This window comes from Bubalus kerabau, chromosome 3, assembly GCF_029407905.1.
Source record: "Bubalus kerabau isolate K-KA32 ecotype Philippines breed swamp buffalo chromosome 3, PCC_UOA_SB_1v2, whole genome shotgun sequence".
NCBI classification, from domain to species: Eukaryota; Metazoa; Chordata; class Mammalia; order Artiodactyla; family Bovidae; genus Bubalus; species Bubalus kerabau.
This window is the reverse complement of record NC_073626.1, coordinates 161,208,007-161,229,537: the sequence shown is the minus strand read 5'-3', so window position 1 is coordinate 161,229,537 and position 21,531 is coordinate 161,208,007. Positions and strand designations below refer to the sequence as shown.

General features: G+C 46.3%; 2 protein-coding genes across 2 annotated transcripts in view; both read left to right on the top strand.

Annotated features, from left to right (window-relative positions):
- Positions 1-6: 6 nt before the first annotated feature.
- SLC23A3 (solute carrier family 23 member 3) lies at positions 7-5,745 on the top strand. Its single transcript, XM_055574798.1, has 12 exons — positions 7-171; positions 286-443; positions 548-669; positions 830-903; positions 1,253-1,434; positions 1,753-1,876; positions 2,023-2,137; positions 2,916-3,169; positions 3,669-3,774; positions 4,071-4,238; positions 5,269-5,364; positions 5,459-5,745. The coding sequence occupies exons 1-12, from the start codon at positions 7-9 to the stop codon at positions 5,743-5,745; spliced, it is 1,851 nt and encodes a 616-aa protein (XP_055430773.1).
- Positions 5,746-7,119: 1,374 nt separating this feature from the next.
- Positions 7,120-21,531, top strand: part of NHEJ1 (non-homologous end joining factor 1) — a 91,296-nt gene continuing 76,884 nt past the window's right edge. The window contains exons 1-5 of the mRNA XM_055573506.1: positions 7,120-7,257; positions 10,454-10,725; positions 11,645-11,857; positions 19,178-19,316; positions 20,245-20,303. Of these exons, the coding sequence (XP_055429481.1) occupies positions 10,549-10,725; positions 11,645-11,857; positions 19,178-19,316; positions 20,245-20,303 (588 nt within the window). The 5' untranslated portion in view covers positions 7,120-7,257; positions 10,454-10,548. The remainder of the gene's footprint in view (positions 7,258-10,453; positions 10,726-11,644; positions 11,858-19,177; positions 19,317-20,244; positions 20,304-21,531) is intronic.

The following is a 21,531-nucleotide window of genomic DNA, read 5'->3' as shown; positions in this document are numbered from 1 at the left end:
GGGAGCATGAGCCAGTCACCCCCCAACGCCATACAGCTCCAGTCTGTGGGTTCCCAGGGCACCCTGGCTACCCTGCCACGGCCACCCGATGTCCAAAATCCCCCCTCTCACTCTTGGGCCTCTCTGTGTGGGCCTCCTCCTTGGGGCCTCAGCTGTCTTCTGGCTCTGCAGGTAGGAGGCAGAGGTGCCTGGGTCGCTGTTGGCTGAAGAGGGTGTTTGGAGGGTGTAGGTGTGGTGGCATGAGAAACCCTCTGGAAATACGTATTTCTGCCTAATCGCCCGCAGCATATCTTGGTGTTGGCTTCTCTACTCTGCGCCTCCCACCTGCTCCTGCTTCAAAGTCTCCCAGCAGGAGGACTCTCTTTCTCCCCTGCCCAGCTCCTGGCTTCCAGCCTCTTTGCATGTGGCGTGTCTACCTCCCTGCAAACTTGGATGGGCAGCAGGTGAGAGGAATTCCCTGGAGAGAAGGTGACAGGGTCCCAGCAGGGAGGCAAGGCTCAGGGAGGCTGGCGACTGCCCTACATTACCAGACCTGCTGTTCCTACAGGCTGCCTCTTGTCCAGGCTCCATCCTTACAGTTTCTTATCCCCGCCTTGGTGCTGACCAGTCAGAAGTTACCTCTGGCTCTCCGGACACCTGGAAACTGTGAGCATAGAGCAAGGGCGCAGGGCGAGGGTGGGGCTGGGTGCTCCTCTGAGCACACAGGTGGACTTGGGTGCAGGGTTGAGATGGGGCAATGATGAAAGGGCCAGACACCAGCCAGAACTGTAGAGCAATGGGTCTCCATCCTGTTTCCATCTCTCCTCTCCACGCCCCCAACTTCTCCCAGCCTCCCTTGTGCTGCGCCTCTGTGGGGGGCCTGGCTGCCATGGCTTGGAGCTCTGGAACACTTCTATCCGAGAGGTACGTGCTTGGGGATGTGGAGAAGGAGGGCTGGACTAAGAGTGCTCCCGGGGTTGGGGAGGTTCTTGTTTACATTTTGTAGGAACTGAGGTGAGGTTTTTGTAGGGGAAAGAGGTGGTGGTGGGGAACCTCTCCTGGAATTGTTTTTTTTTTTTTTTTTGCCACATCATGCAGCTTGTGGGATCTCAATTCCCCAACCAGGGACTGAACCTGGTCCATGGAAATGAAAGCCTGGAATCCTAACCACGAGGATTCCAGCGAACTCCCTGGAATTAGTTAAGAAGTCCAGGCTGAGGTCATCTTGATAAAGGAGAATATTTTCTCTTTGTCCTTTTCTCCTCTCCACCAGGTGTCCGGGGCTGTGGTGGTCTCTGGGCTGCTGCAGGCCACTCTGGGGCTGTTGGGGGGTCCTGGCCACTTGTTCCCCCACTGTGGGCCCCTAGTGCTGGCCCCCAGCCTGGTTGTGGCAGGGCTCTCTGTCTACAGGGAAGTAGCTCTGCTCTGCTCCACTCACTGGGGCCTGGCATCGCTGTACGTAAGTCCTGAGAGGCGTGATGCCCAGTGGGTTGTGTGGGAGCAGGGGGAGGGGAGAGCTGCTACTCTACCAGCCCAGCAGCTGTCTCAGCGGGGATAACACTTGTGGGTTTGGAATCCAGGACTTTTACTGGATTTATTTGTTCACCTTGACTTGTACCTTGTCTCCCACTGACCCCCAAGGAGCCCTCCTGCCCTCTCCACGGGGGCATTCTTCTCTGGAACAACCTTTCATGGTATTCTGCCCCTCCCATCTCCACTCCTTGCCTCAGGGGCAAGCTTCCTCTTGCCCCTAAAGCCCCTTCCCTTTTCTAGGCTGATTGTGCTCATGGTGGTCTGTTCTCAGCACCTGGGCTCCTGCCTGCTACCCCCACGCCCCTGGAGGCCAGCTTCAACCTCTTCAACCCATACTCACATCCTGGCCTTCAGGCTCCTCTCGGTATGTGGGGGTTTGGGCGGGAGGCAGTTGGAGTTAGGAGGGCTGGCATGGATTGCTCACTTGGCCCCTACTTGGTTGTTGCTTACCCCTTTAAGAAGGTTGGAAGGTTCTGGGGGAGGGGTTCTTTTCTGAGCCTTGTCCCTCAGGTGCTGATCCCAGTGGCCTGTGTGTGGATTGTTTCTGCCCTTCTGGGTCTCAGCATCATCCCCGGGGAGTTGTCTGCCCCCACCAAGGCACCATGGTTTTGGCTGCCTCATCCAGGTAGGCTTTCTCCTAGAATGCAGAGCCTGCATTCAGGAAGCTTATAATATGTCAGGGAATACAGATACTAATTCAGTAGTTACCTAAGTGAATGTAGAATTGCCTGTAGTAAGTACAGCAAAGGACAGGTACCTTGTATGATGAAGGTTTACAATGGGAAAAAATCTGACTTTATTGGAGAGGTTAGGAAAGGCATTCTTTTTTTAATGGTTTTTATTTTTATTTATTTATTTATATTACTTTTTGACCATGCCACACAGCTTGTGGGATCTTAGTTCCCCATCCAGGGATCGGACCTGGGCCCTCAGCAGTGAGAGATGGAGCCCTAACCACTGGACTACCAGAGATTTCCCAAGAAAGGCATTCTTGAGGAAGTGATCGCTGAGCTGAGATGTGAGAGATAAGTAGGAGCTTATTAGGGAAAGGCAAGAGACAAGAGCATTCTAGGTGGAGAGAACAACATATGCAAAGGCCCTGTGGTGGCCAGCAGCACAGCAAGTACAAAGGCCTGAAACAAGGCCAGTGTATCTGGAGTGAAAGGAATGATGAAGAGTGTGGTTGTAGATGAGGCTAGAGAAAGAGGTAAGGGTCCGACCAAAGGGACTTTGTAGATCGCAGTAAAGGGATGGGTTTTTACCCTGAGTTTGATGGTTTTGTCCCAAGACATTATCTTCAAAGACAATGGGGCCTTTAGGCTTCTTGTGTCACAGGCTTTTGCAGGCAGGGGGATGCTTCAGACTTGAGTCTGGCCCCAAAGTGGCTCCTTCTCCCTCCCCAGCTGAGTGGGACTGGCCCTTGCTGACACCCAGGGCTCTGGCTGCAGGCATCTCCATGGCCTTGGCAGCCTCCACCAGCTCCCTGGGCTGCTATGCCCTCTGTGGCCAGCTGCTGCGTTTGCCTTCTCCACCTCCGCATGCCTGTAGCCGAGGGCTGAGCCTGGAGGGACTGGGCAGTGTGCTGGCTGGGCTGTTGGGAAGCCCCATGGGCACTGCATCCAGCTTCCCCAACGTGGGCACAGTGGGTCTTCTCCAGGTATGTGAACAGAGGTGTGGGGAGAGGAACCGGAGGTGCAAGAGAGGGAGGGGAACTGATGGCTTGCTGTGCCCAGCCCTCTGTCGGGCTCTTTACAGCAGCCATCTCATTGACAGAGGTGCCTAGAAGTGGTGGGGACTAGGAGTGTGAGGGAGACACTAAGTCACTACTGAGCTCCTTCTGTGCCTCAGGCGTTTGTACCAGGGCTGAGGTTCTAGACAGAAAGGAGTCAGATGAAGTCCCTGTTCTCTTGAGGACTTCAAGAGAGAGAGAGGCGGACACGTTAGGAGAAAAGCAAATAAGATAATTTCCAAAAGTGATAAGTGCTATTAAGAAAACAAAGCAGGGGATGGGAAGGGGGTTGAGTAAGAGAGATCCGTTTAGGATGCTTCTTGGGAGAGTAACATTTGAGTTGGGATCCAAAGGATGAGATGGGGTTGGCCAAGCACAAAGCTTGAGTGGTCGAAGAGGTGTGTTCTAGTGCCTCTTCATCACGTAGGCTGGACCTCGGCGAGTGGCCCACTTGGTGGGGCTGTTCTGCGTGGCACTGGGGCTCTCCCCGAGGCTAGCCCAGCTCCTCACCACCATCCCGCTGCCTGTGCTTGGTGAGTGGGCCTGTGCTTGGTGAGCGGATGTTTCAGCAGCACTAGTATTGAATCAGGATCCCCCAGCAGGGCCCAACTGGTTGCTTGTGGTCGACACCCTTTCTTTCTGAGAAGCTTCCCTAGTATATGGCTGTGAGTATGTAGCAGCTGCCCGCATTTGGCCACATCTTGGCCTCCTGACTGGGCTTCTGGGCTTTTTGGTGGTCTCTGCCCATCACAACCTGCCCCGCCCTATAGTAAGTACTCTGCTGTGCCAGCCCTCTCCCAACCTCTTCGATTACTTCTGTACAACATAGGTGGGGTGCTGGGAGTGACCCAGGCCATGGTTCTGTCTACTGGATTCTCCAGCTTCCACTTGGCTGACATTGACTCTGGGCGGAATGTCTTCATTGTCGGCTTCTCCATCTTCACGGCCCTGTTGCTGCCGAGGTGGTTTCGGGAAGCTCCAGTCCTACTGAGCACAGGTGGGAGGAAGGGGAGGGAAAGAGGAGTTGCTTGGCAGTGGGCAAGCAAGGGCTCAAAGCTTGAGATTCTCTGGACTCCAGGCCCCACACCCTTCTCTGGGCTTGGGGATAAATAGTCTGTCCATTTGTTTAGCAAATATTTACTGAACACCATGCTAGCTTCCTTGGGATACAAAGGTACCCATAGATTTACAGTCTAGTAAAAGAGATGAGATGTGTAGAAATGTAACTAGAAAGGTTCAGATAAAGAGCTGTGATGTTCTGCAGTGAGAGAGATGGCTTCTGTTGGAGATGATCCCGGTAACTTTTATGGAGAAAGTAACACTGAGCTGGTCTCGAAGGATGGTAAGATTGAAACGTAATTGGTGAAAAGGTCATTCCTGGCAGAGGAACCACAGTAAACAAAGATGCTGAAGTAGGAAGTCATAGCATACGCTCCAGGAGTGGCAAATAACTTAGTTTGTTAGCTCAGCTTAGCAAACAGCAGTGATTTTAACTGAGGATGGTTTTGCCCCACAGAGAACATTTAGCAGTGTCTGGAGACATTTTTGGCTGTTACAAGCAGGGGAGAGGTTGCTTGCATTTAGAGGTTATTTGCATTTAGTGAGTAGAAAGATGCTGTTAAACATTCTATAGTGCCCAGAACAGCCTCTCTCAAACAGAGAATTATCTGGTTCAAATGTCAGTAGTACTAAGGTTGAGGAACTCATGCTAGAGCATAGAAAGTGAGAAGTAAGAAATAAGGTTGGGGATTTTAATACCAAACTTTCCAAAGACAGGGAGCCTGGAATGATCAAAGCATATCTGAGGGTACGTGGATGCTCAGAAGACAGGGTGTTAAGCAGGGATCCTGTGGGAAGGATCTGGGTGTGGGAAACAGAGAGCAGAGGGACAAAGTGGGGAGGGAGAGAGAGAACAATTCAGAAAGATATGCCCTCCATCCAGTACTTAAGCTTAGGTTGGAAGTATTAGACCCTTGGTTTTGCATAGCGTCAGAGTCCCCCTCCTGCCTGGTCCCAACCCCTTGTAGGCTGGAGCCCTTTGGATGTGCTACTGCGCTCATTGCTCACAGAGCCCATCTTCCTGGCGGGACTCTTGGGCTTCCTCCTAGAGAACACCATTCCTGGTAAGTTGAGGCCAGTACCCAGCAGACTGGGGAGTGGCCAGGAAGTCATCACTCCCTGGGTTGGGCAATGTCCTGACCACTTTGTCTTTTGCAGGCACACGGCTTGAGCGAGGCCTAGGGCAAGGGCTGCCACCTCCTTTTACTGCCCGAGAGGCTCCAATGCCTCAGAAGTCTAGGGAGAAGGCAGATCAAGAGTACGAGCTTCCTTTCTCCATCCAAAACCTGTGTCCCTGCACTCCCCAACCCCTCTGTTGCCTCTGCCCGCTGCCCCAAGGCTCTGGGAATGAGGAAAGAGTGCCCTCTGAGCCTGGAGAGACAGCTGACTTGTTGCCTGACTTTGGGGACCAGTGCCCTCAGCCTAGCAGAGGAGAGTCCCAGTAATTACTAGGATTCCTACTCTGGTTAGTTTAGTCCTACCTTCCAGCTTGCTGGAGAGCCAGATGGCAGGCTCCACTTTCTCCTAGGGATAGGATGTATATGTGTGTCTCACATGGGCCCCCCAAAAGTCTCACTTCCCAATAGGTGTGTTTGCCTTTTCTTTTCTTAGTTAGGCCTGTTCCAGAGCAGGGACTGTGAATGAATGAGTGATATTTTGCCTGTGAACGATCTATACTCGAACCCTAGCATTCACTTAACTGATATTTATTGAGTATCTCCTATGTGTAAGGTCCTGGAAATACAGATATGGATAAGACAGGGTCCCTCCCCTCTCAAATACTTATGATTTAAAAAGACATGTAATTACTGGACTTCCCTGGTGGTCCAGTGGTTAAGACTCTGAGCTTTCAATGCAAGGGGTGTGAATTCGATCCCTGGTGGGGGAACTACTAAGATCCTGTAAGCTTGGTGGTGCATCAAAAAGAAACAACAACAATAAAAAACATGTAATTACTAACTAAAATCCACAATGGAAGTCAGTCTTCAATAAAGATTAAAAGAATGCTATGGGAGCAAAGAGTAAGAAACAATGAATTCTGATTGGGGACAGTGGGAAAGACTTTACATAGAAGCAGCACTGGGGCTGGCCTTAACAAGAGGACTTTGGGTTGGGGAACATGGATGAGGAGAAGTTTTCAGACTTGGGTGTCCAGATGGAGCAAAACTGTTAAGTTACACAAGGTACAAGATGAGTTGGATTGGTGATGGAGCGTAAGTATGGTGGTGGATGGAGGGAGAAAGGAGGCAGGAAGGTACAAGATGAGGTCAGACCAGGGGCAGTATGCCTGGGAGACTCATCTCTTAACAACCAGCGTGCTGGTGGGACCCAAGAGAGACTATCTAGTGACGTTCAATCCCCTCATTTTATTTAAAAACAAAACAAAAAAGACACGTAGGGTAGGGAAATTTGACTTTCGGTTTTTCAACAAATCCAAATTCGTGGTCCTCTTTCCTGCATTTCGTCTGGCATTCTTTCTACTCTGCCAGGGCAACTCTGCTGTGCTGAGCTTAGTCGCTCAGTCATGTCCGACTCTTTGCGACCCTATGGACTGTATCCAGCCAGGCTCCTCTGTCCATGGGGATTCTCCAGGCAAGGATACAGGAGTGGGTTGCCATGCCTCCTCCAGGGGATGCATCTTCCCAACCCTGGTCTCCGGCATTGCAGGCGAATTCTTTACTATCTGAGTCACCAGGGACGCAGGGCAACTCTAAGGAGCGTCTTTATCCTTCCACGTCCCTACCAGGGCCCCGGTAGCCCTCTGGCTCCGAGCCCTGCAGTTATCAGCTCCTGGGGCCCAGATGCCCCGCCCACATCAGGCCTGGGCTCCGCCCCAGTGTCCCAAGACCCCACCTCCCTGTAGTGGGGGTGGGAAATGCTTCTACTCTAGGCCTTTTCGTTGGCGCGGGCGGGCCAGCCTGCCGCGGGGAGGGTGAGAGCTCTCTCGGCCGCTCACGGTAGGTGGGGTCGAGCTCTAATCCGGGCCAGGGCCGGGGCCAGGCAGCGAGAGACTTCTCGGGCCCTGCGGGCTGGTCCTGGCAATAGTGCCTCCGCCCCCCAAGTGTCCTGCCAGGAGGGACCCGCGCGCGGCCAAGGTTCTGGGCCAGGCCTTCGGGGATGGGCGGCGGGAGCGGGGTGGCGGGGGCCGCGCGTGCGCAGCTCGCCTCCCGGCCGCGGGGCGGGGTTTGTGGAGGTACTCCTATCCGGCAAGTTGCTGCCATGAAGCAGCCGGTTTTTGGCCTTGTTGCCCCTTGGGGAGTCCGGAGCCGCGCCTCACGCAGCCGGCTCTGTAAAAGTAGAAACACGGACTGGAAGGCCTTTCTAGCGAGGGCGAATGGAAACTGGCTGCCACCAGGCGGGGCTCCTGGGGGGTCCTGGGGTGGGGCTGTGGTGAAGGGAGAGAGGGTCGGCCCTCTCCCAGAGGGGTGAGGCGGGGCGGGGTCTAGCCCGGACGGTCGTTGGTGTTCTGCTTCCCTCTGCAGGATGGCGGAGGAACTGCGCCTAGAGGGGTTCATGCCGACCCGCCTTAGGCAACCCCACTCCGCTGTTGGCACTCCGCTGTTGGCCCTCCACACTTCCCCTCCCTTCATTCAGTAATTATAAACAGGTGTACATTTGACTTCCCTCATAGCTCAGTGACACAACTGAGCGACTTCACTTTCACTTTTCACTTTCATGCACTGGAGAAGGAATGGCAACCCACTCCAGTGTTCTTGCCTGGAGAATCCCAGGGACGGGGGAGCCTGGTGGGCTGCCGTCTCTGGGGTCGCACAGAGTCGGACACGACTGAAGCGACTTAGCAGCAGCAGCAGCACAGCTCAGTAGGTAAAGAATCTACCTGCAATGTTGGAGACCCGGGTTCGATTCCTGGGTCGGGAGGATCCCCTGGAGAAGGAAATGGCAATCCACTCCAGTAATCTTGCCTGGAAAATCCCGTGGACAGAGGAGCCTGGCAGGCTACAGACTCTGGGGTGGCAAGAGTCGGACACGACTTAGCGACTAAACCACCACCACCACACTTGAAGCTAATATAATATTGTAAATCAGCTATACTTAAATAAAAAATTATTAGAAGGAAAAGAATAATAAACGGGTGAATCTGGTTAATGTGAAGTCATCCTAGAAGGAAATAAGAAAAAGCTGAGATATAGAGGCCTCAGAACTGGACGTGTGTGGTGGGAGCAGCTTACTCTAGGTGTGGTGCTGAATTTCTCAGACTTTTCTGGGGGGGCTTGTTGACCCCCCCAGCTGCATTTTAAACTCCTCCCCCGTCCACAAAACACCATACAGTGTGGGGGTCTTGAGCATCCAGGCTTTCTAAAATGACAGGCTCAGATAATCAGCCCAATTTTGGTGACTGCGAATGCGCACTGGGGAGTGCCTAGAAAGGAAAGAAGGGCTTGGTGACTTGCTGTTTGTGACAGACTTGAGGTTTGTGATCTTCGGCAAAGTGGGACTCTGGTCTGGTGAGGAGGACTGGCTTCATCATTCCCAGATCTCCTCCTCTGAGTAGGAATAGCAGGGGAACTGTGACTGAAAAAACAGAAGGTTTTGAGGCTGCAGATGAAAGTCACAATATATGCATTTCTATTTCACCTGCCTAGTGACTGTACAAATTGTGTTACAAGGCTGCACTAGGTTATGGTTGGAAGAATAATGGCTTAGATTGAGATGAAAATGACTGGAAGAATGGAGCCATGTTAACCATATTAATGAAATCCAAGGATTTTCATTGTTTTCTTTATATTCTTAAAGATCTGCCTCCCCCAACTTCAGTTTGTATTTATAGACTTTCATTATATCACTTTTTTCTTTTTTTAAAAATATAAATTTATTTATTTTAATTGGAGGTTAATTACTTTACAGTATTGTATTGGTTTTGCCATACATCAACATGAATCTGCCACAGGTATACACATGTTCCCCATCCTGAACCCCCCTCCCTCCTCCCTCCCCGTACCATCCCTTTGGGTCATCCCAGTGCACCAGCCCCGAGCATCCAGTATCATGCATCGAACCTGGACTGGCAGTTCATTTCATATATGTATATCACTTTTTTTTAACCCACAGAAAAAATGATCAAACTGCCTGTATAGTAGCCATAGTTACTGAACATCTGTTTGGTTAAGGCTACACATTTAGTTATTGAAGTGGAAAGGTTGGCTTCCAGGATGTTCAGCAGGGAATGATATCATTGATGGCAGTGCCTTGGGTGGGGAGGTAGGCAATGAGGAAAGTGGAGTTATTTCATGGTCTCTATCTTTGCTATGTTCTGTATCTTATATTGACTTCTTAGTCATTTAGAGTCTTCTTGAAATGGAGTTGGGGCTTTTCTCTTTGCTTCTGGACATGGAGTTATTAGCTCTTTATTTGACCATAACTGTGCATCTCTTCCCTCCAACTGGGTATATGGATGTATGCACAAATTTTGCTTATAATTCCAGAGAACTTACATGCATTGACTCTAGGTTAAGAATCCCTGACTTAGAGAATGTATCTATATTTAGAGAAAAATGTATTTAGGGGACATATAAGTGTATGTGTATATATATATATATATACACACACATACACATATACATACTGTAATTTAGGGAATATATATATGTTTAGTGAATATACACACCTCTAGTATTCTTGCCTGGAGAATCCCCATGGACAGAGGAGCCTGGCAGGCTAGTCAGTCCATAGGGTCGAAAAGAGTCAGAACACACACACACATATATTTAAAATTCTGAGAGCTTCCAGAGTTTTGTTTTTAGATAATGATCAAATAATTTGAGTTTCCTGCTTATGATACTTATGATGTTTTATAAAAAAAGAACAATTTCTTCTCTTTTAGAAATTCTGGGAAAGGATAGCATTGACATATTTATTAGGAATGTGATAAAGTTGCGACAAGAATGGTGTGGGTTTCCACATTGTTTTACCATTGGAAAGCAGAAATTCTATTACCCTTTTATTGAGGCTTAAATGCTATAGAAGAAGGAGATATTTTACGTCCTCTAGGAATTTAATATGAGAAAAAAACCGTCAAAATTCTAGATAGATTTTTAGTGATAGGAGGTAGTAAGATTGATGCTCAGCTTATTACATACCAGGAGGGTGGAGGAGAGGTGGAAGAAAGTAAATCCATTCCTTCTGTTTTCTTAGGATTTTCATGAAGCATATTTGATACAGAACTGTCTGAGTGGTTTCAGACTTGCAGGACCCCGGAGGCACTTTGCTAAATTAAGACTCTGCTGCAGATGGAGGAACTGGAGCAAGGCCTGCTGATGCAGCCATGGGCATGGCTACAGCTTGCTAAGAACTCCCTCCTGGCCAAGGCGTATATCACCAGGCAGGGCTATGCCTTGCTGGTTTCAGATCTTCAACAGGTGTGGCATGAACAGGTGGACACTAGTGTGATCAGCCAGCGAGCCAAGGTAAGTGTGAAGAGAAGTACTGCTGTGGGTGGCAGGGGACATAATTTCTTCCCTAGTGAAGGTCAGGGAGCATTACCATCTCCCAGCTTGTTGGCCTATAGGTTACCAAGGAAGGTTAAATCAGGATAAAACAATTGCCACCAGTGTTCTGCATTTCTGCCTCTAACCCTGGGATCTTTCCATATGGATGTGGGTGTGGGTATATTTCTGTAGTGTATTTAGTAGAAGGAAGAAGTAGGCCAAAATTGTTTTCTTCTTTCCTGTTCTGATGTTTTTATTTTCCCTCACCTTCCTCTTCTGCCTACTATTTTCTCTTTTAAAAATATGTCTTCGTTTACATGGCTGCATCGGGTCTTAGTTGTGACATGTAGGATCTTTCATTCTGGCTTGAGGACTTCTCCAGTTGCAGTTTGTGGGCTCCAGAGTACACGGGCTCAGCAGTTTCTGCACACGGGCTTAGCTGCCCCTCAGCATGGGCCCCTCACTTGCCCCTCAAGGTTTGGGATCTTCCTGAACCAGGTATTGAACCCGCATACCCTACATTGCAAGGTAGATTCTTAACCCACTAGACCACCAGGGGAGTCCCCTGCCCACTGTCTTCCTGTTAACCAGAGCTTTCTTTGCTGTTATCTATGAGGGAATCTCAGGTGGCACTAGCGGTAAAGAACCTGCCTGCCAGTGCAGGAGACGTAAGAGACTTGGGTTCAATCCCTGAGTTGGGAAGGCCCCCTGGAGGAAGGCAAGGCAACCCACTCCAGTGTTCTTGCCTGGGAAATCCCATGGACAGAGGAGCCTGGCGGGCTGCAGTATGTGGGGTCACAAAGAGTTGGACACGACTGAAGTGACTTAGCATGTGTGTACAAGGGAGTCAGTTTCCTTTTAGCTTTCTCACTCTGTACAAACCCTGCTGTCTTTTAAGGAGCTGAACAAGCGCCTGACTGCTCCTCCCGAGGCTTTTCTTCGTCATTTGGATGATCTGCTTCGCCCATTGTTGAAGGATGCTTCTTGCCCTGGCACGGCTACATTCTCCTGTGATCGTGTGCCAGAGGCACTGATACTACAGGTGCGGAGTGAGCTTTCTGGCCTCCCATTCTATTGGAATTTCCACTGCAGCCTAGCTAGCCCCTCACTGGTAAGTGCAGTTTGAACATGGGGTAGGGAAAGGGGTGCCAGCTGCTCCTCCTTCTCAAAGCTTCTCATATGAAGCTTTTGGTACTCTCTTTTTTTTTTCTTTGTAAACCCCATTTGAAATTCTTCTCCAGTTAGAAAACTTTACTTAACTAGAAAGAAGGCATAAAGTTTTCTTGACTGGTATTCCTTTCCTTACAAAAGGAGCAGAGTTTGGGTCTACATGCTTGACTGGGTATCTTTAGTCATTACTTGATTTATTGAACATTTATTAAGCATCTACTGTGGGCTAATTGTTGGGTGTTCAGATTTAAAACAATATAGCCTATTGGTGGCTCAGACAGTAAAGCATCTGCCTACAATGCGGGAGACCTGGGTTCGATCCCTGGGTCGGGAAGATCCCCTGGAGAAGGAAATGGCAACTCACTCCAGTACTCTTGCCTGGAAGATCCCATGGACGGAGGAGCCTGGTAGGCTACAGTCCATGGGGTTGCAGAGTCGGACACAACCGAGTGACTTCACTTCACTTCACTTGAGCCTATTCCTAGATTCATAATCTAATGAGAAGACAGACAGAAAGCAAGATAAAGGATGATATATACGTTGGTCAAGATAAGCTCAGGATGATTGAGAAATCTGGAAAACATTTTTGAAAAGATCTTCTGAGCTGAGTTTTGAAGATGAGTAGGAACTAATTGGAGAAAATGAAAAAATCATTCTAGGCAAGAGTGCATTTTGAGAGGAGTGGAGGTGTATAAGTGTGGGGCAAGTGGGGGAACTTCATGACTGCAGAAGGTTGTGAGAAAAGAGGTAAACAATGGCCAGATCTTGAAAGATTCTAATGAGTTTGGATTTGATCCCAAAGGCAACAGGGATTCATTGAAAAACTTTAAGCAGGGGTTTAAGCTGATTCAGTTTGTAATTTATTAAGATCACTCTAGGAGTAGGGTAGGGTATATGCCAGTGCTGAGTACCTTTCTGAACGTTATCTTTTAATCCTCACAACTGTTCTGCAAGGTAAGTATTATTATTGACATTTTTCAGAGTAGCAAGCTGAGATTTAAGGTAATTTGTCCAAAGTCATCCAATTTATGAATGAATGAGCTGGAATTTGACTCCCAGCTAGGTCTGATTCATGAACCCATTTTCAGGGACTTGGGAGATAATGTCCTCTGCTCACTTGTAGCTCTCTAGGTCCCAAGAGCTTTTATTTATTTTTATCTTTTGACTGCACTGTGGAGCATGTGGGTTCTTAGTTCCCCGACCAGGGATTGAACCCATGGCCCGTACATTGGCAGCATGGAGTCTTAACCACTGAACGGCCAGGGAAGTCTCCCCAAGAGTTTTTATTAGTGATTAGTTAGTTGAGAGTGAAGAACTAGTTTGAAGGAATGACTTCTGGTAGTCTTTCTATCCTTCTATATAAACAAAGCTTGTTTCAACATTAGAAGACAGGATCTTCTGTGGGTTTTTGAAGGTTATAGTTTTATCAGCAGAGAAAACTGAAGACAAGTGGGCATCATTTCCTACCTTCCTTCTTTAGTCTCCCAGAGGTGCTGTGATGCTTTGGCATCAATGGGGTGATGGGACAAAGTGCTTTTCAATAAACTGTTCTGTTTTTGATCTGGTATTTTTGACCCAAACTAGACTTGAGTGTTTGGAGAACCACTGCACATTAACTTCTGTATTTTTAAGGCTCATTGGCAGTGCTTAGCAGGTAATCATCACTCACATTTGTTGATTTTAGTTGAGTTTATGAAAATTTCCACCTTGCTTTGGATAGAATTTGTTTTTGTTTAAAACCCCTGTACCTTTTTCTAAGTAACACCAGGGGGCACTGTTCCCTCAATAATGCTTGTGGCACCAAAACACTTGGGCAGCCTTGGCTGGAAGCCCTCCCAATAGCTACTCTTATTTTGTATCACACAGCCCTGGAAATTCAGACAAGTGAGACTGGAGAGGCAGTTCATATTGGAAGCTTATGAGCTCTAATAGTTATTCCTTTCAAAAGAATACAGTAAAGGATACTTGTATAATGATAATATAATGGAAAGTAGTGTGTTAAGAACACTTAGCTCTCCTAGGCAAATTTCTCTAGTTGGAGAGCGGCAGTTTAAAAAGAGGCAGCAGTATTTAGAGTCGAATGAGTCTTGGTTGGCCATGGGGAGAACAATTTATTAATAATTATGCTTCAAGATATATTATTCAAAGAAGAAGAATGCCATCTCAGGGAAACCCCTGTACCTGAGAAAGCTTTATAGGGGAAAATTTAGAACCAGTGGACATGGGCGAGGATGTAGGTGGATTCTATTTCAGGCTTGTATGTGTCTGTGAGGTCACACAGTCATAATTTTTGTTTGTTACTCATTCTTGTCATAGTTCTTATTTAATTCTTTTTGAATGAGTAACTCATGCCAAAGGCAAACACTTCAAATGGCATTTAAGGGTATGTCGTTAAGAAGTCGGTCTACTTTCTATTCCCTTCCCAGTCCTTCATTTTCCTTTTCTAAAACAACTACTTCTGTCACATTCTTGTGAATTCTTAAGGAAAGCTACATATATGTTTGTGTGTATGTATCTATACATTTATATATGAATATATGTATATATATGAATATACTTATACAGTCAGAATCAGATCTCTGGATATATATGTATTTTCACAAATGTTAACATGCTGTTCACAGTGTCCAGTACCTTGCTTTTTTCACTTAGTTTTAGAACTTGGATATCATTCACAGTAATACATTTAGAAGACCTGCCTTAATATTTTTTTAATGGCCACATAGCATTTTGATGAATGAATATATCAACATGTATTTAGTTGATCTGCTGCCAGTAGACGCTTAAACTGTTTCCATTCTTTTGTTGTTATATGTAATAAACACCCTTGTATTTACTTTTCCTATGTGTAAATGTGTGAGTAAATTCCTAGAAGTGGAATAACTGTATCAAGGAATATTTGCATCTTTAATAAATCGCTAACATAATGCCGTCTTGTCTTCTGGAGAGATTATGCAGTATAACTCCTCCTCATCATACAAGGGAGTGAGAGCTTCCCTCTTCATACAGGGAGCGTCCCCACCTCCTCTACCACATGGTGTATTCACGTTAGTAACGTGTTGATAATAGTTTTCCTATCTCTGCAAGATATTATGGGATATATAAAGCTTTCTAACACAGAGCCCATTTCCACTTCTGGCCAACCTCTCTTCATCACCCACTCCTTCCCACTGTTCAGTCTTTCTATTATCTAATCTAATTCTTTTTTGTTGTTGTTATCTTTATTCCCAGTGTAATTCTTTTTTGTAAATAATTTTCTTTGTTTTGGCCGTGCTGGGTCTTTGTCACTGTGCCGGCTTTTCTGTAGCTGCAGTGAGCGGGGGCTACTCTCCAGTTGCGGTGCACGGGCTTCTCTTCATGGTGGCTTCTCTTATTGCGGAACACGGGCTCCAGAGCATTATGGCTTCAGTAGTTGTGGCTCATGGGCTCTAGAGCACAGGCTTAGTAGTTGTGGCACATGGGCTTAGTTGCTCCAAGGTATCCGGGATCTTCCTGGATCAGGGATCGAACCCATCTCTCCTGAATTGGCAGGTGGATTCTTTACCACTGAGCCACCAGAGAAGCCCTAATGTAATTCTTGATATTCCATATTTTGAGTTTCAAATTTGTCACCTTTTTGGCAATTTTATGATTCCCAGGAGTCACATCCAAAGGTTTTTGTGTTTTTTTTTTTTTTTTCCATAGTGGAAGGAGCACAGGGTTTGGAACCAGCAGACCTGAACTTGTAACTTAACTCCACCACTTTAACTACTTGTATCAGCTTGGATAAGTTACTAAATTTTTATGAGACTCAGTCTCTTCATCTGTAAATGAAGATACCAATCATGACCTTACTAAGGAGTTGTGAGGATTAGATAAGAGAATATGTGTCATATTACTTGGCCTTAGCATTAAAGTGGACCTATGAGAGCAAATATTCCAATTCCGTAATTTTTCTTTTTAAAAAAGACAGAGACCACAAGAGTACTTGGGGATGAAGTCATTTTCACATCCAGGTATAGTTAGAACCAGGGTAGCGTGTTAATCTGATTCCCAGTCTACTGCCTTTTTCATTAAATTCAAGCATGCTGTGTTTCATCTTGGGATTGATAACTGCTGTCCTGCTCTTCTGACTCTTGAACATTTCTATGGGAAATCTGAAGACGCTGGGGAAAATTATAAATAGCTTTTCCTCTAGACAAGATTGGCGACTCCTGCTTCTATATCCACCACACTTCCTGACTTCCTTAGCTGTTGGGAGCTCTGTAAGGGCAGAGGCCTCGCAGGGTCAGAGCACATATTCGACACCCGGTAGGTATTTATTGAATTGACTTATTGAACTGCATCTTTCCATACGTTGCTGTCCATAGATGAAGGGGAAGGAGTGTCCCTGGCCTCCTACAGCGTCAGTGTTTTTCCTTGTAGTGTCTGTGAATTTGCTTTGAAATCTATTGCTTCAGCCACAATGTCTTATTCTAATTAATTGATCTAAGACAGGGTTCAGCTAATGTCGAAATGAGTTACACCTCAATGATTCAGAGTGGTGTAACCCAACTCTGTGAAATTATTTCAGAAGCTGAAATACTCAATGATAAAAAGCTTTTAAAAAATGCTATATAGACATTGGAGTCCTATCAATAATTGAAATAATCACCACATTTAATTAGACATGGCATTAATTAAAAGCTGTTTCTCATCATGTTTCATGCTGTTTTATTTACTACCACTCAAAGGAATTGCTGTGAAAGTAACCCCCAGAGAAAGGTTGATTATTAACTTTAGGAGTTTTTGTTATTTGAGTGCTGCTACCAAATAGATGGTGGCGCTGCTCAGTTAGCAGTGGCAGTTATTTTCAATTCAGCCCACCAACCATTGACTTGCTTTCAGATAAGTATTCACCTATTTTTCCTCCTGGTTTCCCTTGAAAAGGTCCAAACTTAAAACAGTTCCTAGGAAAGAGGGTTGAGTCTGGAACAGATACATTTTCCAAAAGCAGGACTTCTGCCACACTCTGAACAGTACTGCCTGGAGGTTTAAGTTCATACTAAGGACTGAGCTGGGAGATAGTACTTGGTTGGGGTGTGGTGTGTGACAGAAAGCAGGGACCGGTCTCTATGGCTGAACTTGACTACTGGCCTCCCACGCTGCACTATTACCCCTGCATTTCTTGGGTCCTGGTGCTGATACAAAAGCTTGTTGCCATTAACCCCTAACTTCCCCCACAGTATCACACACCCAGTGTCTTCTCTTATAATCTGTCTGTAGTGAAAGATCTCTTTCTCTCAGTTTGAGCTGTGATAAGCTTGAAGCCTTTAGTAATAAGTTTTACTAGAAAATTAATGGAAATGCACACAGAAGAGTCTGAAGAATTCAGACTTCTGATCCTGGTCCAAATGAGTCTGGCTTGTACATCTTATTGACCACTTCAGTACCTTTTCTTCATTTCAAGCCTGTGTGGACTATCTTGTCTAAAAGTTCTCCTGTTCAGGTCTAGGGCAGGGATTGGCATATGTGGTCAGCAGGCCAAACCTGGCATGCTGCTTGTTTTTGTAAAGTTATATTGGAACCCAGCCACCCCCATTTAGTACATGTTTTCTATGGCGGTTTTCTTGCTACAACAGCTGAGTTGAGTATTGTGGCAGGGACTGTATGGGCCACAGAGCTGAAAATATTGACCATCTTGCCCTTACAGAAAAAATTTGCTGACCTCTGATTTAGGGCATTTCTTCTTAGTGCCTCTTAAAAGAAACAATTCTCCTTGAGGGAAAGGAAAGGAACTTTCATGATACTTCCCAGGAATAAATGATCGAATTTAGCTCTTTTTTTTGACTGGCTGTCAAAAAAATGTCACCTACACATTCACCATGTGTGGGTGAATGGAATAGTTATTCTATATAACTATGCATTATCATATAAGCATCACCCTAGCTGCATTGCCATATGGCCATGCTTGAATCCTTCTTTATCTCTGGTTAAGAGCAAGCCGTGTGGAAGGCTGGCTTATTCCTTCCTAGGCTGGTCTTTTGGTGACTGGCTTGCTTCAGTTACAACAATGATCTTAGACTTTGCTGCATTTGTGGGGACAGATTGAAACTCTGGCCTCATTGTGGGCTGTTATCAGCCCTGAACATTCAAAAAGCTAAGATCATGGCATCCAGTCCCATCACTTCATGACAAATAGATGGGGAAACAATGGAAATAGCAATAGACCTTATTTTCTTGGAATCCAAAATCACTGCAGATGGTGACTGCAGCCATGAAATTATAAGACGCTTGCTCCTTGAAAGAAAAGCTATGACCAACCTAGATAGCATATTAAAAAGCAGAGACATTACTTTGCTGACAAAGGTTTCTCTAGTCAAAGCTATGGTTTTTCCAGTAGTTATGTGTGGATGTGAGAGCTGGACTCTAAAGAAAGCTGAGGGCCAAAGAATTGATGCTTTTGAACTGTGGTGTTGGAGAAGACTCTTGAGAGTCCCTTGGATTGTAAGAAGATCAAACCAGTTAATCTTAAAGGAAATCAGTCCTGAATATTCATTGGAAGGACTGATGCTGAAGCTGAAACTCCAATACTTTGGCCACCCAATCTGAAGAACTGACCCTGATGCTGGGAAAGATTGAAGGAAGGAGGAGAAGGGGACGACAGAGGATAAGATGGTTGGATGGCATCACCAACTCAATGGACATGAGCTTGAGCAAGCTCCGGGAGTTGATGATGACAGGGAAGCCTGGCATGCTGCAGTCCATGGGGTTGCAAAGAGTTGGACGTGACTGAACTGAACTGATCAGCCCTGAATGGTTCATAGTTAGTGTCTGGGTCTGATTTGACTTTCAAAGTTCTCTACTTTCTGCTGTTGTTTGTCTTCTGTTACACTCTAGCCAGCATACTCTGTTCTAGCTGGACCCACTTTCTTGAAGTTTACCTGGATCTTCTGCTTTTGTCTCTAAATTTTTGCTGAGACTTGAGTCCACACTTACCTCTTATCACCTGTATCACAGCCTTCTCTTTACATTGTGACTTGAGGTTATCTGTTCATGTGTGCTATCATTTATTCTTCCCATCCTCTTATCTGTGCCACAAAGAAAATCCCTGGACCTCTTTCGCATACTTATTAAGTTATTGTATCTGTGTTTACATTCATGTAAACATGTTGCATGCTTATAAAAATATAAATTCCTGTGCAAACATTTATTTTTTTAGTATTTTTTCCTAATACCTTATACAGCGTTAGGGTGTGCTTAATGTGTATCTGTTGACTAATTAGTATCTATTCCATGGAAGGTCTCCCAACATTTGATTCGTCCTCTGATGGGCATGAGTCTGGCATTGCAATGCCAGGTGAGGGACCTAACAACGTTGCTTCATATGAAAGATCTAGAGATCCAGGACTACCAGGAGAGTGGGGCTACACTCAGCCGAGGTAAGAGGACATTCTTTTAGACATCATGTGGGGTTTTTCATTTGTTTGTTTTAAATAATTTTATTTATTTATTTTTGGCTGTGCTGGATCTTTCTTGCTTTGTGGGCTACTCACTAGCTGTGGCGAGTGGGGGCTATTCTCTAGTTGTGGTGCATGTACTTTTCATTGCAGTGGCTTCTCGTTGAGGAGCACAGGCTCTAGGGCACACGGGCTTTAGTAATTGCGGCTCCTGGGCTCTGGATTGCAGACTCAGTAGTTGTTGCGCATGGGCTTAGTTGTTCTGTGTCATGTGGGATATTCCCAGATCAGGGATCAAACCTGTGTCTTCTGCATTGACAGGCAGATTCTTTACTACTGAGTCATCAGGGAAGCCCAGGACATTCTTTGGGAGTTGGGTGGGGAGTGGTTGAAGGGCCTTCGGAAAGGGGGAGACTCATTTGTATTACGGAGGTGCTTCCCCGGGTGCTGGGTGCTAACCAGGAACTGGAGATTAGATGACACTTCTTTTGCTTTAAGTATCTGGCTGGGGCCCAGGTGTCTAAGAGATGCTGTAACTGAGTCAGACATGCCCTAGGCAATGGCCAGGAAAGATTCTGGAAAGGGGCCAACAGCTGTACAAAATTGCATGAGGGCAAACATGACTTGGGACTTTAGAAGGTTGCATAGCTCCAACTTCAGATTAAAAATTCAATCCAACCTGTCCTTATAGTGGGAAGACCTTCGAGAGCACGTGCTGCCGCTGAACCTGTTGTCATGGCTAATCATCCTGTCCTCCTCCTGCTTGTGCTTTTCTCCCACTTGGTGTCTCTGAATGTTGCATCTTTATCCTTTTCCCCAAGAAGTCCTGGGCTCTGTTCCCTTTCCATCTCACAGGTAGGGAGCGTGTTCTAAGACTCATATTTCCTTTCTGTCTCCCTTCTTGTTGCAGATCGGTTGAAGACAGAGCCATTTGAAGAGAATTCCTTCTTGGAACGATTTATGGTAGAGGTAAAGTGTTTGTTATTTCCTTTCTCTTTGTGCAGCCTTCACTTTACTTCCTCTTTCCAGGTGCCTGAGTAGTGACTTGCATTTTGGGTATTGGGTTTGATTACATGATTGAAAAATCTATTTTCTAGAAAAGTCACCTATAGAAAGTCTGAAAAGCTTAAGATGGAGACGCTGGGGGAGAAGTAGGGGGAAAGATGTAAAAGGTAGAAGTGGGCTGATTAACATTTGTAAAACATCGCTGCTGCAGTACCTAGGCATTTTATTTGGTATTCTCTTGGAAAGCTTGGTTGACCAGTTGCTAAGTTTTTGCTTGTTGAGATTTGATCCCAGGTCTGGATTGTGGAGCGGGGGGCTAGTCATTATTCCTTGTCCCCTTGTACATCCTGCAGTAGGGGATGGTGAAAAGCACAGGGCTACCATTTGGGGACGGTCTTGTGGGCACAGTAGGCTGTGGAAAATCACAGTGTTTATGCAAGGGGACTGGCAAGGGAATGAATGGGGAGAAGATAATTGTGGCCTGTCAGAAGCTCCTTCCTAGGTTTCCCTTCTAAGGATTGAGCTTGGCCAAAAGAAACATCTATTAAATGCCAAGCAGGGGGAATATTAATAATAGTGACCTTTGATAGTACCAGTCAATATTGATCTTTTTCTCTAACTCTTCTGGGAGTTGTTGGTTGTACCGTTAGTACCCTAGTATTATTGCACTATTTTCTAATTATACATGTTACCCAGGTTGGTACTTTATTGTGTAAGTAAATAATGCTGTTATAGTATTTATCATATGTATGGATTATTCATTTTTCTGTCTTGTCTTCTAGGCTAATTTGTCAGCTCCTTGTGGGCAGGGACTGTGACTCATACTTCTTTTGAACCTGAAATTCGTGCTTTTCACAGGGCTGGGCAACAGGCAGGTGTTCTTGATTCGGATCCTTCTGTCCTGCCTCTGTCTATTGACTGAGCAGTAGCTGCATGATGCTTGAGGTCTTAACAGTGAGAACCAAACATGTAAAGGGAGCCCTCAGTCCCTCTACTAAAGCGGTTGTAATTCTGGAGGAGGAGAGCTGCATTGCTCAGTTTTGAAGCAGAACAGGTTTTAGGTATTCATGGGGAAAGAGAGACCATTAAACCAAAACTTGGGACAGAGAGATATCTTAGGCCATTTTTCTTTCAGATAGCTTCTCCTGTCTATAGGTTTATGTATTAAGGAGGTTAATGTAGGCTGGTATGA